The sequence below is a fragment of the Daphnia pulex genome, chromosome 11 (assembly GCF_021134715.1).
Source record: "Daphnia pulex isolate KAP4 chromosome 11, ASM2113471v1".
Taxonomy (NCBI): domain Eukaryota; kingdom Metazoa; phylum Arthropoda; class Branchiopoda; order Diplostraca; family Daphniidae; genus Daphnia; species Daphnia pulex.
This window is the reverse complement of record NC_060027.1, coordinates 3,207,580-3,223,281: the sequence shown is the minus strand read 5'-3', so window position 1 is coordinate 3,223,281 and position 15,702 is coordinate 3,207,580. Positions and strand designations below refer to the sequence as shown.

Sequence of the window (15,702 nt, the reverse complement as noted above, 5' to 3'; positions counted from 1 at the left end):
GTTTTGGGGCAAGAAAAGGGAATTTTTGTATGCAGTTCCATATTTGATCGCTAGATGGCGTTGTGGCGAAACTTTGTTTTGTTTTTGTGATGGATTCGTGCCATAGAAAAGGGCAGAAAAGGGCGAAACAAATTGTAGCTAATTTATGCTTAGATTCCTGTGATTTGAAATACCAAATTGAACTTCGTATCTTACGTAGGTTTATTTTTACCTAGTTTCCTTATTTTTATACTGTACCAACTTTTTTCTTCAAATTCTATACTGTCAGCTGACTGTCAGTCATTCGGTCATTCCATCAAGGCATCAAGTTGACTTACCGCTCAGTCAATTATTTCCATCCAATAGATCCTCATGCTTTCAAAAGCCTAAAACTCATGTTTGAAGCCCACACATAGAGGAATACAAATGTATCGAGATAAGGTATTTCCCCATTACTGCTACCAGACCATCACAATTTAGATTTTCATAAAACATAGGTATTCTTGCTCATGAACCATAGGATCTTTTCTGAATCTCACATTTTTGGTGGCGTACCCTGCAACAGCATGTTTGTTGTTATGGCTGTTTTTACTTCGGTTTAGAAGGCAACCCAGCTAAAAGAGATAGGTAGAGTTTAATTTCCCATAGGTAAATTTGTGTAAATTTGTAAATCATGTAGAGAATTTCCTTGTCCCATTTCCACTTAGAGTTTCAGAAACATGAAGAGTGTGAAGTGAAACCTGCCATGTGTATGTTCATGTACCAGATCTGCTTGATGAAAGTCAAATGCTTTACTAAATTCATCACCCGTATGATAAAGGTAAACATCAATATCACCCATCACCACGCTAATGCAATACTTCATGACACTTTCTTTAGCATCAGGAAATTTATCTCAACATGGAGTACTGCTGTTGGTTGCTGTGAATTCCATTTTTACGGTTTTTTCATCATGAACATTCAGTGTGCTTCTAAGAAATGGTAAAGATTTATATGCTTTATTCATTGTTAAATTTTCATTAATGTAAAACTTTTTTTTTTTTTTTTACAGATCACGCAGTTTCTGTTATGGAATCGTATGGTCTTGGCACGGAGATTCTTGTGCCAATGCTGACTATTGTCCATGACGGAAGAGGGACTTCCACCAACGTTCTTCTCCGTCACTATCTTCACGACGCACGCTCATCTAGATTCACTGCTTCTAAACACTATTTGTTTTACTTCACTGGCGACTTGGCGAGTTTCTGGACCACTTCAGTGATCGCTTCCGTCCGCTGTTACACACCTGCAGTCACTCACCACGGGATTATGCCCAGGTACCCAACAATTGGCTTATTTTCGTAGGTTATCTACCAATAGTCTAGTTGCGTTAGTCTCTGTCTGTGTAATAGTTTCCAAAATCAGGCCCTTTTACGCGCCAACGAAGTTTTACTTGGACGTTTCTTTTTTCTAACGCTAGATGGCTTTTTGATAATTTGCAGCTGTCAAAACAGTCAGTTTCAGTTACTTTGAACATCTCTTTTTATATTTATTGGCAGTTATTTTGTTGAAATATTTAGTGAAAACTGACGATTACTATTCCAGCAACAAAGCTCACTTGTTAAATTTTCGATAATTGCTTTTTTTTTCTACTTCCGGTTTTCACATTTTTGTCAGTAGTTCAGTAAATATTCATTTGACGTACAAAAGAACCACATATTCGTAATCCTCGTCAAATTTGTGGTAAAGTTCATGTAATCTTTTTTACGTTTTCGTACTTCCGGTTTTAAGAATTTTCCTGAACTATAGTTCAGGAAAATTCTCGATTTTGGCCAAATTTTGGATTTCGTTTAAATCACATCTAATCGACCCCAAATTTCATGGAGATCACGAATATGTGGTTTAATTTGATGACAGCTCAATGGTTGAGGCGCTGTTGTTACTTCCGGTCTACTTCCGGAATTTTTTTTTAGACTAGCAAGTGAGCTTTGTTATGTGTACAGTTCTCAACATTGTTAGGTAGATTTTAAGCAATTTAAAGTGCGCCTTTGAAGTTTTGAGCAAAAAAACCATATCAATGAACTTATATTTATTATGTGACTATTATGTAACTTGTATTGACATTTCACTTAATAAGAATTGTTTTGTTTTTATTCAGATAATGCAGAGGAGACGTCGAGAAGATGGATTTCTCATCTTTAACAGTCGTCACCGATCTCCGTCGGATGTTGCTCCTGCTCCTGGTGAGAACGAAACTCGGTCGAATCGCGACCGACACCGAGACTCGTCATCAACGTGGATCATCGTATTGTTGGTATTATTGCGTTTGTGTTAGTTAACCCGTTGTCTGCCACGCCTTTGTTCTCCCCTGCACGGGCCGCGCTGTTCGGTCTCGTGGTTTACAAGCCGCGGGGTCGGAGAGTCGCCAAGCCCAAAATTTGCCGCAAGGCAAGCCTGTTATAAGGCAATGCACCTTAGTCCCCCCCTTGTCAGCACGGACTTGTCAGCAATGGCAAGTCCCACTTGGTCATGGATCCTTCAGACATGGCACGTAGAGAAGTAGAGTATAACCTACGGGTTGTATGGCGTGGCAGCCAACGGGTTAACTTAAGTGTATGTATGTATGTGACTGTAAAATGTGGTGGAATTGTGGGTGGAGGTGGGACAATATAACACAATTCTTTTTATAAGTTTTTTGTTCATTGTTTCTTAATTTATACCAAGTTTTGTTTAGGAATTGTTAAAATATATTTTTCTCAACTTCCAAGTCTTTCATTTATACAAAGTACATCCACTTGCCTTTACTTATATGACTAACCAAAATCAATAGTTTCTTTCGTAACCTACCCTTCTAACATCGTCTAAACATAAGAATACGTCCATATGCAGACCGACTAAGGCAGTAGTCACCTCTAAAATATGAAAAATACATTACAGCGCAGGATACTGGCCCCAAAGAAGTCCATCACCAATACACACCTGTCGAAATGATGACAGGCTTGATGTTACTACCAAAAGTCTTACAAAAGAATTACCAGCATTAGAATTTTTATTTTCCCATTTAAGATCAACAATTAATTCCCAGTGACCAATGACCATGAAGACAATCGAAATCAAATAAAATGGAAATTTCGGCTCTAGCATTTAGGAACCTCCAAGGAACAAATTGCGGAAGCGTAGTTTATGGTGTAGTACTAAAGACCACGGTGTAAAAGGCTGGGGCAGCATACGTGATGGTGTAGTACTCCGCTCCCTTCGTGGTGTAGTACTCCGCTCCCTTCGTGGTGTAGTACTCCGCTCCCTTCGTGGTGTAGTACTCCGCTCCCTTCGTGGTGTAGTACTCCGCTCCCTTCGTGGTGTAGTACTCCGCTCCCTTCGTGGTGTAGTACTCCGCTCCCTTCGTGGTGTAGTACTCCGCTCCCTTCGTGGTGTAGTACTCCGCTCCCTTCGTGGTGTAGTACTCCGCTCCCTTCGTGGTGTAGTACTCCGCTCCCTTCGTGGTGTAGTATTCCGCTCCCTTCGTGGTGTAACTCTGGGCAGAGTTATATTTTGGGGCTTCGGTGTAGTAGTTCGGGGCATCACAAGTTGTGGGTTATACTCTGGTGAATAGTGGTTGTGCGTATGTTGTTGTTGAGTAGTAAGACAGCGGCGTTGCGGTTTGGTATCCACCATACCTACGAGACATCGGTACACCAGTGGTCGACCCAGCCATCAACGATACGACAGCCAACAGCAGCACGACGAAATAGTTTACTAAACAATTAATCGATTTAAACCTCATAATATACAATAATAACTTGCATGTTGACAAATAGAAAAAAGTGAGTTAATTCACAACTTCATGTAAAAATGTTTACCCATGATTGAAAACTAGTAATGCTTCGAAGAACGCAGTTGGTGAATAATACTGCACTGCAGTTGCTGTTGTCGTGTCGGAGATGATCACTCGACTGATTTCTTTCGCCTTTGCTCTCCTATTATACGACAAGAATAAATAAATAAAATTGGATATTTAATAATTAGCATACTTAAAAACATGTAACCGAATATTTACCCATGAAATGTAGTTGTGCAGTACTCCGGTGCCGTGGTGGTGTAGTACTTTGGAGCCTTGGTGTAGAAATTGGTCGTGTTGTATGTGTTGTATAGTAAGGCGGCAGCGTTGCGGTTTGGTATTCGCCATACCCAGGAAACATCGGTACACCAGTGGCCGTCCCATCCAACATAGATATAACACACAACAGCAGCACGATATCTTAGTTAACTAGGAATTTAATCAATTTGAAAATAAATTATCAGTTATATCTGCTCATATCAGCAACTAAAAACGAGAAAGAATTGACTCGAAATAAATATTAATATTTACCTATGATTGCGAATTGTTTTAACACGACGAAGAAAGCAGTTGTTGCCGTGTGATGATCACTCGACTGATTTCTTCGTTGTTGCTTATGCTTTATGAAGGGAGCCGATATCTCGCAAGGGGCACAGTAACCAGCCATCAATGGTACAACACCCAACAGCAGCATGACGCCTTAGTTAAATAGACAATCAATGAATTTAAACAAAACTAATCAGTAATTAATGACATTAACAAAAAATCAAAAGTAGCATTAATACAACACTAAGTAAAAAAAAAAAAAAAATATTTACCCATGATTGGGAACTGGTAACACGATGAAGAAGGCAATTGGTAACAAGTAGTGCGCTGCAACAGATGTTGACGTGTCAGAGATGCACACTCGACTGATTTCTGTAGCCTTTTCTTTCTCCTTTTATACGATTTTGTTTCATCTCTCCACCTCTTAAGCCTTGCGGCTGTTGTACCTGCTTGATAATTATGAAACACTCCCTTTCTCACCCAACCTCTAGACAATTTATGACACGTTTTTCGTAATGATCTACGTGACCTTCGAAAGTGAAGGAAATGCAAACTGGCCTTTCCTCTTGCAGGTAGACTTTGCTGGGGATGGGTCTACAAAAACCAATTTCAAAATGAATACCAAATGGTTATTTAACAAATCCCGTTCTCACTCAACCTTTACACTCCATGACACGTTTTACGTAATGACCTTCGAAAATGAAGGACATACAAACTGGCCTTTCCTCCTGCAGGTAGACTTTGCTGGGGATGGGCCTACAAAAAACAATATCAAAATGAATACCAAATGGTTATTTAACACATCCGGTTCTCACCCAACCTCTGCACCACTGCATCACACGTTTTATGTAATGATCTACGTGAACTTCGAGAGTGAAGACCCTCGACTTGTAACTTAATCGTTCGACATGTAACTGGTCAGAAGCAATGCCATAAGTTCGTTGGATTCGTCAATCAGTGGCAAGCACCATTTACCCAACAATCATTTACCCAAATGTGTGAAAACACTAGAGAAACCACTTGAAGACTTCATAGGATATGCAAGTGTACTTACTGTTGGTGTCAGTCTTGCAGGGACGCATTTTACCACGCAGCTGACGCAAACCAAAGCGACGGCACCTCTCAATTCCCTATTTTTTTTTACAATCCAAACATTTAGAGAAATAGAAATGATCAAATTTGAAACGCTAATCCTACTTTGTCTTGATGCTGGGGCTTCTCCTTCAAGAGATCCTCTCAGGAGCTCAACAGTTTCTATGGGAGGAAAGCAACCCTACGACGAACTTCACTCAGAACACATTCCTTGATCAACAAGGGTTGGGGCAAGTAATGGGGAGAATCTAAGTGAACAATTTCCTGAATTACAAATTAATTAACATCATCATCATATTATTTTGCCGGTGGATTAATTGGAACTTTCTTGAGTTTACCTTGACTTGTCTCTCAAGGAGATAGAGTGGGAGCAGTGAGGGCAAAGGATGAAGGTGTCGTTGGGTCATAAGAAGAGCCTTTTCTTTAATCTGTCGACGAGTTGGAGACGATACCGTAATTCATCCAGCGCGAACCGAACTTTGCCGTCGGTCGTCCATTGAATTTTTTTTATTGGGCTGATGATAGTTCATCTATATGATCTGATTGATTTTTAGTCAATATGCTTGGTCTGCTACCTAGGATTTATAACTGGCCACTCGAGCAGGGCACTGCAGTCGACACAACTATACAAGCAAATCGTATTCAATTACTGTTACAACTATAAAAACGAAACTTTTCTGTGCGATTTAAATACCTAATCTTAGAACAATTCTCGGGGAAAAATGTGTACAACAGCTCGGCACGGTCTCCATTTTAGCCCTTACTCTTTCACACTGTTGCATTCGTTTCTGTCGATCTCCATGATGACTTGGTGTTGGCGTCTTCCGGATTGGTTGCCGGCCTTTCACCATGACTTGGGTACTGCACTTGTTGGTAGATCGGGCAGCAGTCATCTTATAATTAAGAATTACGACGGCTGCATGTAATCAATTAGGATTATTATGATCATAGAATAAGCTCATTATCTGAAGAATACATTCATACAACTGTTGTAAAAAAAGAAATAAACAAATGTCCATGAATCTAGAGGCATTGGAAGAGTTGAAACCCGAAAGCCTTTGAAGAATTTGTTATGGGATATGAACAAACAAAAAAATGAATCAAATTTTTGTTTGATCTTGAATGAACCATTAAGAACATTAAAAATGTAAACTTTACTTCAATGAGGTGAAAACCAACTGAAGGTTCCCTACTTTAATTAGGAAATAAATAAATGTATGTAGGAAACAATAACATGGTATCATTTTTTTTGGTTTCCAACTGGTGTTCTCTTGACAATTTGAAACCCAACTGACTGAACCAAGTCTCAATTACACTCAACAATAACGATCATAACTTATTTTCAGCTTTTTGTTTTACCTTGACTGCTGATAAATCATTTGGAAAACAAGCTGCCAATAATTGCAACTCTATTCTACAGAATAGCTAAAACACAATCCTTAAAATAAAATAAGAAGACATAATATAGAAGATGTGGAAAAAACAAGAGATTAAATTTCAACTTACACCATGCATGAATCTTTAGACAATTTGTTTCTGCTGTTTCTGTTGTTTCAGTAGACTATTAAAAACGCTCACAATTTTAAACATTCACCTAAGGTCATTTCGTTTTCAAGTCTGTAAGTACGTCTAACTGTTACGTTTTTAACTTTTAATCCGACGTTATTAGCTATGGCTATGCTCCTTCTGCAAACGAAGACGACCACCAAGTGTGGATTGGTGGAACGCAGGCCTATTAGAATTAGACAATTTAAAAATATTTCACTCTTCAATGAATATTTTCATTTGAATTTACCATAAATTCAAGTTCTAAACAAATTTGCATACGGACCTAGTTCCTACTTTTCGTGAAATCGCGTGATTGATTTCCGCCATCTTGCCTAAAAAAATTGCACTTGCAATAGAAGGACATCTAACGTTAAAAAATTGCACTTAGACATAAAATAATTTTGAACTTTTTAAAAATATCCATTCAAACGAGTAATTTAGTTATTTAGTCCTGTGGCTGTTGGCTGGCTCCTTGCACATTGGACTGGACACTTGGACAGCAACAATAAAGTGTTAACAGCTTGAACATGTCTGACTATCAACCCATGGATAAAAATATATTAAATGCATAATCAAACACAAATAATTAAATAAATGTCACAAAGGTTGCTTAAAGTGGCAAAACAATTTTGACAAAAATTCTGCTCAATTATAACGAAGCAGACCAATAACAAAGATGTAGTCCTGGTTTATTGTACTAAAACACAAATAGAGATAAATAAATACTTCCATTCAAAAAATTGGTTTAAAAAAGGATCGCCCAACGTGGGGCTCGAACCCACGACCCTGAGATTAAGAGTCTCATGCTCTACCGACTGAGCTAGCCAGGCTTACATACATGTATGAATTTAACTTATAAATACAAACTATAAAAATATTCGTTAGTGAGAGTTTTATGATGACGTTCAATGTGGAGAATGTGGTGTACAGTTTTTTGTTACATAAATCAACCCCGAATAGTATTTTCATCCCGACGAGTATGTCGCTCTCATTTCATTTACGTAAAAACCAATTCAATCCAATCCAATTGCTACCAAAATAGATTTTCTCTTTCGCATTCTGCCAATCATATTCTGTTGCTATGACAGTGAAAATCCAATAAAGAGGCAAACAACCCTTAGTATAGTTACTTAGTAAATGTCATTGGAAAACTTGAGGGAGTGTGGTGGATTCGTGATTGAATTGTTGTTGTAGTTGTCGGGCGAAGAAAATGCTGCCACCTAGCGCCCAATAAAAGCACGGCGTCAATGCGGGCCAACACACAAAACAAGATTCTTCTCCTGGTCCGTCAGCATTTACTATCGAGTACATGCATACACACACATACACACACATATCTTTACGCCTCGTTAGACTAGACGGAGAATAATCCATCATGAAATAATAAACGCTATCAGACAGTTATTGTCTTTTCCTCGACATAACCAAGAGAAATTGATTTCCGGTATAAAAAAAACCAGAAACAAACAAAACCAAAAGAAAAAAGTGGGAAGGTTTCCTTTTGTTTTTATTTGCTTCGTCCCACTCTTTGGGGAAAAAAATTAAAAAAAGTTAACGTTCCTCAACGATACTTCGCACCTCCCTTAGGGTTTTGCGCCAGTGGTGGTGGCGCCTCATCCGTCCGCATGTTATTTTTACTGATTAGCCCGAGTCAACGGCTCCGATAAGGAGCGAAAGGCGACGGATGTTCATCTTTTTTTCCCCTCTGCCCTTCTCTCTCTTTCATCTTTGCTCATCTATTTGAGAAAAAAAAAAGAAAAAGAAGAGTCCGCTGGGCGCTGCAGGATATATAGTCAGGCCGACGCCCTGACGGTCTATCCAAAAAGTTTGTTCTCTCGGCTAAATATAGGAACTCCCGAAGAAACATCCAAAATAAAGGAGGCACTGTGTGATAATAGGAGCAGCAAATAGACTCGGTGAATCGAGTATATACTATAGCAGTAACTCCCCCAACAACAACAACCCAAAAATTCCCGGGCTGATTCTTGATTGGCGAATGATTACATCCATCGATCCCGAAAATGTCAAGGGACGTGCACAAGGAGGCTCACCAAATAGACGATGTTAGTATGTATATACGTACCACCCTTAAATTATGATTCATCAGATCGAGCTATGAATATACTAGTTATACGCACTCTCCACTGTCTACAATCAGTCATCTATTAAAGAGATGGTGGGGGATTTGTATTTGATTTATTTTTTAGGTTTTCAAAGCATGTATGGAAAAGAATGATGATGAAATCCAATGCAGATGAATAATTCACGAGATAAAAATATATCTAGGGGAAATATAAACTTGGTTATTCATTCAATGGTTGGTGCTGGTATAGTAGATGGGGGGGGGGGAGAGAGTTTTCGACTTTGATTGGAGACGTGTTTAAATTTAGCTGACGGGTCTACGATCCTCTTTAGGAAGAAACCATTCACGAAGTGCGTGACTGACAAACAGACAATCGGTCAAGGTTTTTTTTTCTTCTTAAGCGACGCCGCCCTGCTGCCGCCTATATCTAACTGCTGCCAGCCCGGGCTTTTTGAACATGTATATATGGTAGTATTGGTCATAAATACAGAAGACGTGATGTGTATAATGGTCGTGGCATTTCTCAAGGCTAAACAACCACCACCACAGCACACATCCACGTGTCACGCGGGGAAATATCGGAACATTTGAACAGATAAAAACGAGAAAATGCACACACACATTTCCTCATCGCCCAACGCACTGGCGCCAGCAGCAGTTGTCCATCCTCTGGGCGCTGTGTCCAGTTCGCGCTAGGGCCCTCTCGTCTATTTCCCACTTTTTTAAAACAAATTTCCTCCTTCTCGTCTTGTCTCTTCTCTCTCTGTGGCGTGACAAATCTACCCGGCAGTCACGTTATCTCTCATAGTTTGCGTGCGCTGTTGACTGGCTCCGATGCGATGCGTGTATCTTTTTTTTCCTGTTTAAATAGTCCCGTGTGTTCCCCTTTTTTTCTCTTTTTAAAAAAGAAGACTTTCAGATATGTCTGTGTGTGTGTAGGTGTTGGGGCTGACGCGCGTCGAAAACGAGCGAGAAAAGAAAGGGAGGGGGTGGCCGAGAATTCCGGCCGGAATTGTCACCCGGGGACTCGTATATAACGGGATCTCCACTTTGGCTCATGTTCTAATAAGTCCGCATATGTACTGTACTAAGATGATGAGGAACAGACGAGAGCAGTTTGCTCGGCGCCGCCGCTGCCGCCGTCTGCACGTTCTGATTATGCAAATTTGACCGACGGCATACATGAATGCAATGACGCAGTTGGCCAAACGGGAGAGAGCTAAGACATTTTTTTTCTTCTTTTTCTATACAAAGACCAACGACGACAAAAGCCAAGAAAAAGAGAAAATCAAAAAAATCTACGAATATGATGAAGAGAGAAATTGGGTTCTTCTTCTTCTTTCTCCTGGATTAAATAAAAGTCGTGTAGAACCAAATTTTCTTTTTTCTTTTTTCAAAACTATAACGAACTCGTCATCGATCTCTGCCGACTTCCTTTAGAAAAAAAAATTTCCCATCCCCGCGACATCAAAACGGTGAGTCATTTTCATGTGGTAGGCCGCCGGAGCGGGAGCGAAAAACTCAAAAGATATTCCCTTCCGAAAGGAAGTCCTTTGAGGTTATAAATAAAAATCGACTCACACATGTAGAGAGAGAGAGTGTGGGGTAATGCGCACTGGCGTTACGTTCCACGAATAAGAATGCGTAATATTCCGTAACAGAATCACTCACGGTTTTGTGCCGATGCCTTTTATATACCAAGGAGCTCCTCTCCGCCCCAATCAGTAGCCATACCAGTCGTCGTCGTTGTCAACGACTTGATTCAATCAACTTGTATATATTTATTATTATTTTATTTTCGTCGGGGGAGGGATGTACATACGCGAGCCTTATTCATTCGATGCGTCACCACCCAAAAACTCAAAAATTGAATGAGTGAGAAAGAAAGAGATTCACATATTTCTGTTTTTGTTGAATTTGTTTTTTGTAAGGACAAAATTTTTTTATTTTATATTTTGTTTTCATTTCAAAAAAGGTAAGAGGGCAGGGAGGACACAAAAAAATAATAATAATAATAATAAAAAGAACGAAAGATAAGAAGAAATAGACATATGTCTTATTTTTTCCTTTTTCTTCCGGCGTCGGTTTGATAGATTGCCAAAGTGAGGAGGGCGACACAACGGAGAATCAATAGAGAACAGAATATTATGTAAGATGATGAGAAGGGGGAATTGTCAAAGAAAAAAAAACAACACGCACAATATGCTGAATACGCCGAAAAGAAAATTATCAAATGTTTTTTTGTTTTCTTCTTCTTCAACTTCTTCACTTTTTGATATACATCGTCCGACAGAGAAAGAAAGAAAAATGATTCTGATTTTATTTTTCATGGTTTTTTTTTTATTATTTTTTCTTGTTATCTCTTGATCGACTTCCTAACTATTGCATATGAGGACGAATTGTTTTTTTTTGTCTTTTTTTGAAAAATAATAAGAGAAATACAAACGAAATGTATACAACTCTCTCCTGAATTTGATGATTACACGAAAGGATTTAGCTTAATGTTTCTTTTTTTCCTTTTACAAGATATTGTGATAGGAGGAGAGTCAACGTTTCGTTACTTTTTTTTATACATCCACGTGACGGCAAAACAAAAAAAAAATTCGATTTGACAGACAACGAAAAATCAGGCGAAAAAAATTATTATCCCGTGCAAGTGTGTCATCATTAGAAAACGGAAGGAGAGAATTAGATAATAATAATAATAATTAAGCTGAGAGAAATGAAAGAGAGTTATTATACTTCAAATGATTGGCACAACGTAACTGAATTATACGGAGGGGGGAGAAAAATGTGGTGCCGGTGAAATTCAATGATGTAAATAATTTTTGTAGGCAAGTCCCGCCTCTCGCCCGCAAATGAATAATGTATGGATTTAAATAAAAAAAAAAAGGAAAAAAAAATTATTTTTCTTTTAATTAATAAATTCATCAAAGTTCAAAGAGAAGAAGAGCATTTCTATGTGTGTTTCTTTCCTTTTTTCTTTTCTTTCTTCCTGGCTGATTAATTTGAGTCAAAATAAAGAGTACGGAATGCGATTAGGGATTAAAATAATAAAAAAAAAGAATAAAATCATGGTGAAATAATTAGTCGTGGCGGTAACAACGATGCACTATACATAATACGCTGATTTCGCTTTTTTGTTGGTTTTCACTTCATCATTAATTATCAAGACATGAAAAAAAATTATTCAAATAATCAACTCGGGAGTAGATTCTAGGTTAAAAAAAAGTGTGAAGCTTTTGGGAGGATTTGCGGGAGCCATAAAATCAAAAATGATTAAAAAAAAATTAACCCAAAGAATGAAAAAAAAATGGCGGGATAGTAGTTATATCATTGGTTAAATTAAGCGTAAAATTCACGACTGTTTTTATTGTACGGATTCGAGTTGGGCGAGTTGCGTTTGGGCTCGTCGAGGACGTAGGATCCCTCGTCCTTCTTGCGCATGCGGTAAACGATGAACATGACGAGGAGAATGGCGCAGAGCAGACCCACCACGGCTCCCCCGATCACGGCTGTAAACAAACGTTGAAAACATTTTTCGAGATTATCAGACTTAACACGGACGGATCAAAGAGGTCGAGTGGGAGGGAGCATCAAGAACAACAGCAGCCGCATAGACATGGATACTATACGGCGGCACATTCACACACAGAAAAGACAAGGCGAAAGACATTCCCAAATGTATTGGCGCTTGTTTTCTGTGTGTGTGTGATAGGCCATGTGGCCACCGCCCAAAAGGGGCTAGGTCTTCTTCTTCTTCTTCACAAGGAGAAAAATCAAAAAAAAGAAAAACCGAAGGCGGAAATCCCTCGGTGATAGAACTAGCAAATGGTGGCAACAACTGGCCAGATTACTCGAGAGACCCCTCCTCTCCTTTTTGCGCAGCCTGTTCTTCTTTTCTTTTTCTCTCTCCATGGGAGAAAACGAAAACAAAAACAGCACACAACAAAATGGGGTAAAGACAGAAACAAAGAACTCGGACCATCGTCGTCGTCTGTGTTTAATCAACTTACCGGCGAGTATTCCGGGCTGAGCAAAGAACGAAGCTTGACGCTCATCTGGCTTGTGATCGAGAATCTGCACGTCGTTATGGCCTCGATTGCCGTCCACGGAACCACCGCTGCCCTGGGAAGGATCGACGGGCCCTGGAACGGGAGTTGTCATCGGTTCGGCCGGAACCTGGTTCTCATCTCGGCCGCCGGACAGCGGCGGAGGAGACGAAGGAGCCTGGGTCGTCTCCTTTGGCGCTTTGGTAGGAGAAGTAGGAGCGGTGGGTGGTGCGACCACCACCACTTCGGGCTTCTTTTCGGGCTTCATCGTTGTTTTTGGCGCCGGTTCCGTGATGACGGAGCCGAGGTCGATGCCTCCACCCTCCTCATCCGTCACCGTGTCGTCGTAGTCGTCCTCGTCTTCGTTCTCGTCGTCGACGTTGGACCCGGTTCCAGCGCCCGATCCGCCCGACCCGTCAAAGTTCTCGTCGTCTTCATCGTCCTCGACGGCCGGCGCCGGAGGTTTGCCCATCGTTGGTGAGGCCGCCACGGGACTCACTTTGGGTGGTGCCACAACGTCATCCTTGTAGTCGCTAGAGCTGACGATACCGGCCGTCATGTTGTTACTGCTGCCACCGCCGCTGTTTGTGGTAGCGGTAGCCGTAGTTCCGGCGTCCTTGGCCTTTTTGGCTGCCTCTACCGGCGCAGGGTTGTCGTCATATTCATCCACTTCTTCCTCGTCTTCTTCTTCCTCCTCTTCTTCTTCTTCGTCTTCCACCCCGAGGGCTGAAACAATAAACCATCAAACTCAATTTCAAAAGAGAAACGAATCGCACAAACAAAACGCCGAGCACTGCTGTTCCCTCTGAAACAACAACAAGAAAGAGGGAGACAGAGTCGACTCATCGATAGATATTTCTCCTCTTACCCGGTTTCAGGGGACCTAATCCGGAAGCTTCATCCGCCAGCTGGATGTCGTCGTCACCTTCGTCGTCAATGTACAAGTCGTCGAGAGCTTTCAGATTGAGCCCACTCACTTGCTGCTGCTGCCATACGGAATCGAGAAGAAGAAGAAGATTACGTGTCGTTGTATAATTCAGTTCTTCTTAAATGTTAGTGGGCGTGGGGGGTTCTAGAAACTGAGGGAATTTCAATTGGGCGGGGGATGAACATGAGACGCAACGAGTCAAATGAATAAATCATCAAGACTTAATCCTTGACTGGTACGTAGCTTCTTTTGTTTTGTTTAGTTTTTCGCAAGGAAAAAGCCTTGAGACCTCCAATGGCCTAGATTACTACTAGCAAAGGACATTCATTCATGTTCAAACTTCAGGTTAACCTTAGAGGTACGACCAAGGTCGGCACATGCAAATTTTCTCGTTTCTCTCCTATTTGAGAATGAAAAACAGTTACATAAAAGAGCTGCAATTTCTCATATATCTGCCAAAATTGTTAAAAGGTTCTTTTTCTTTTGGAAAAAATAAAACCGTTCGGGAAAATCGAGCGCAGAGGAATGTCTTGATTTGAACATCAGACGCCATATTTCCTTAAGGGGCTCATGGGAGACCCTCTCGATGGTGCTGATGCTAATGTCATCAACAGAACTCGAGAGACAAACACAAACAACTTAGCTGAAATTTTTTAAAACTACAAGAAAACAAAACTTCCACATCATTAAGTAATCTCTCTCTCTCTCCACAAAACGTTAGTTTAAAAAGAACGACAAAATAAAACAAAACCCAACAAAATGTGTCGTGACAAAATTGTGAGCCTGGAATCAAGGGTGTGGGAGTTTTATGATAGTCCAGATGTGTGAAAAGATCAATAAAAAGTGGTGGCATTCTTACCTTGGCAACCGATGATGCACTGTTGATGTTACTGCTAACCGAATGTGCAGCCAAAAAGGCGATGAAAATCGCCATATGTATTCTGGGATTCATTTTTGAGAGAATTTCCTGAGCGTTTGAGAGTCTGCCTTACGTGTGTGTGAGAGGGTGGAGAGAGAGATTTTTTCAGTATTATTTATTTTAAGAGCCGGATATCCGTTTCTAAAGTTTTCTTCCAAGATTTTTGTGTTATTTCAATACAAAAGTGGAGAACGTGGTCGAATAAATTAGGATAGTTGCAGCCTTTTGTCCGTTTTTCTAATTTTCTAAACACAGACGGTGATGCTCTCAGGTCAGGCTGGGCATTTTCTTTCTTTCTTTCACACTTCTTCTCTCTCACAGGCGCGCACTCAACCACACAGTTCACTGGTGAAGCCAAAACGATGGCCGAGTTTTACTCGTCGATTCGGGGACGGAATGTTAAATATCAACAGAACAAAAAGAGTTGCCGGGAATTGGCGTGATTTCGAGACACTTCTCGATGTAACCAAAGGCCGAAATGGATTAAAAGATCCCAACTCACGCCCAGATCATCAAACACACCAGCCGAGAGCCGCCATTAAACTGAAGGGACTGGATTTTTCTTTGTGTCCCTCCGCCGCCATTGGGTACCAAAAACTCTGCCATCTGGCGGCAGTTTTCAGCTCCTCCCCACTTTCTCCTCCAACAACATAGACGTGGAAATTATACGGACGAATGTAAACCACACACACGGGAAAGAAAAGGAAAAACAAAAATCAATCTCATCATTTCCTCATCATG

At 40.4% G+C, this 15,702-nt stretch overlaps 1 protein-coding gene, 1 long non-coding RNA gene and 1 other non-coding gene across 6 annotated transcripts; all 3 read right to left on the bottom strand.

Annotated features, from left to right (window-relative positions):
* Positions 1 to 2,989: 2,989 nt before the first annotated feature.
* LOC124208176 lies at positions 2,990 to 7,337 on the bottom strand. Of its 2 annotated transcripts, none has more exons than XR_006880326.1 (13): positions 7,227 to 7,337; positions 6,938 to 7,163; positions 6,791 to 6,869; positions 6,126 to 6,347; positions 5,770 to 6,054; positions 5,537 to 5,695; positions 5,394 to 5,469; positions 4,998 to 5,095; positions 4,612 to 4,933; positions 4,325 to 4,492; positions 4,013 to 4,222; positions 3,816 to 3,932; positions 2,990 to 3,711 (listed from the first exon to the last, which is right to left on the bottom strand). It is a non-coding gene; the product is annotated as an uncharacterized LOC124208176 (long non-coding RNA). The 2 variants fall into 2 exon arrangements; XR_006880327.1 differs by having other exon boundaries at positions 5,537 to 5,679.
* A 399-nt stretch (positions 7,338 to 7,736) lies between these two features.
* On the bottom strand, positions 7,737 to 7,809 carry Trnak-cuu. The gene has a single exon. It is a non-coding gene; the product is annotated as a tRNA-Lys (tRNA).
* A 3,569-nt stretch (positions 7,810 to 11,378) lies between these two features.
* On the bottom strand, positions 11,379 to 15,528 carry LOC124208165 (syndecan-like). 3 transcript variants are annotated; one of them, XM_046605907.1, is made up of 4 exons: positions 14,902 to 15,528; positions 13,983 to 14,103; positions 13,079 to 13,840; positions 11,379 to 12,577 (listed from the first exon to the last, which is right to left on the bottom strand). In XM_046605907.1, exons 1-4 carry the CDS (start codon positions 14,992 to 14,994, stop codon positions 12,408 to 12,410), a joined length of 1,146 nt encoding a protein of 381 aa, XP_046461863.1. In that variant the 5' UTR covers positions 14,995 to 15,528; the 3' UTR covers positions 11,379 to 12,407. The 3 variants fall into 3 exon arrangements, with proteins under 3 accessions (XP_046461863.1, XP_046461865.1, XP_046461864.1); XM_046605909.1 differs by having other exon boundaries at positions 13,983 to 14,100; XM_046605908.1 differs by having other exon boundaries at positions 13,983 to 14,097.
* Between the last annotated feature and the right edge of the window lie 174 nt (positions 15,529 to 15,702).

What these genes read in the sequence shown, in the direction of transcription:
- LOC124208165 (XM_046605907.1), bottom strand. Translation starts at nt 14,994, where the DNA reads ATGAATCCCAGAATACATATGGCGATTTTCATCGCCTTTTTGGCTGCA. An exon ending in GTGCATCATCGGTTGCCAAG is followed by an intron (nt 14,104 to 14,901) that starts GTAAGAATGCCA and finishes GATTCCGTATGG; the next exon opens with CAGCAGCAGCAAGTGAGTGG. An exon ending in TCAGCCCGGAATACTCGCCG is followed by an intron (nt 12,578 to 13,078) that starts GTAAGTTGATTA and finishes GTTTGTTTACAG; the next exon opens with CCGTGATCGGGGGAGCCGTG.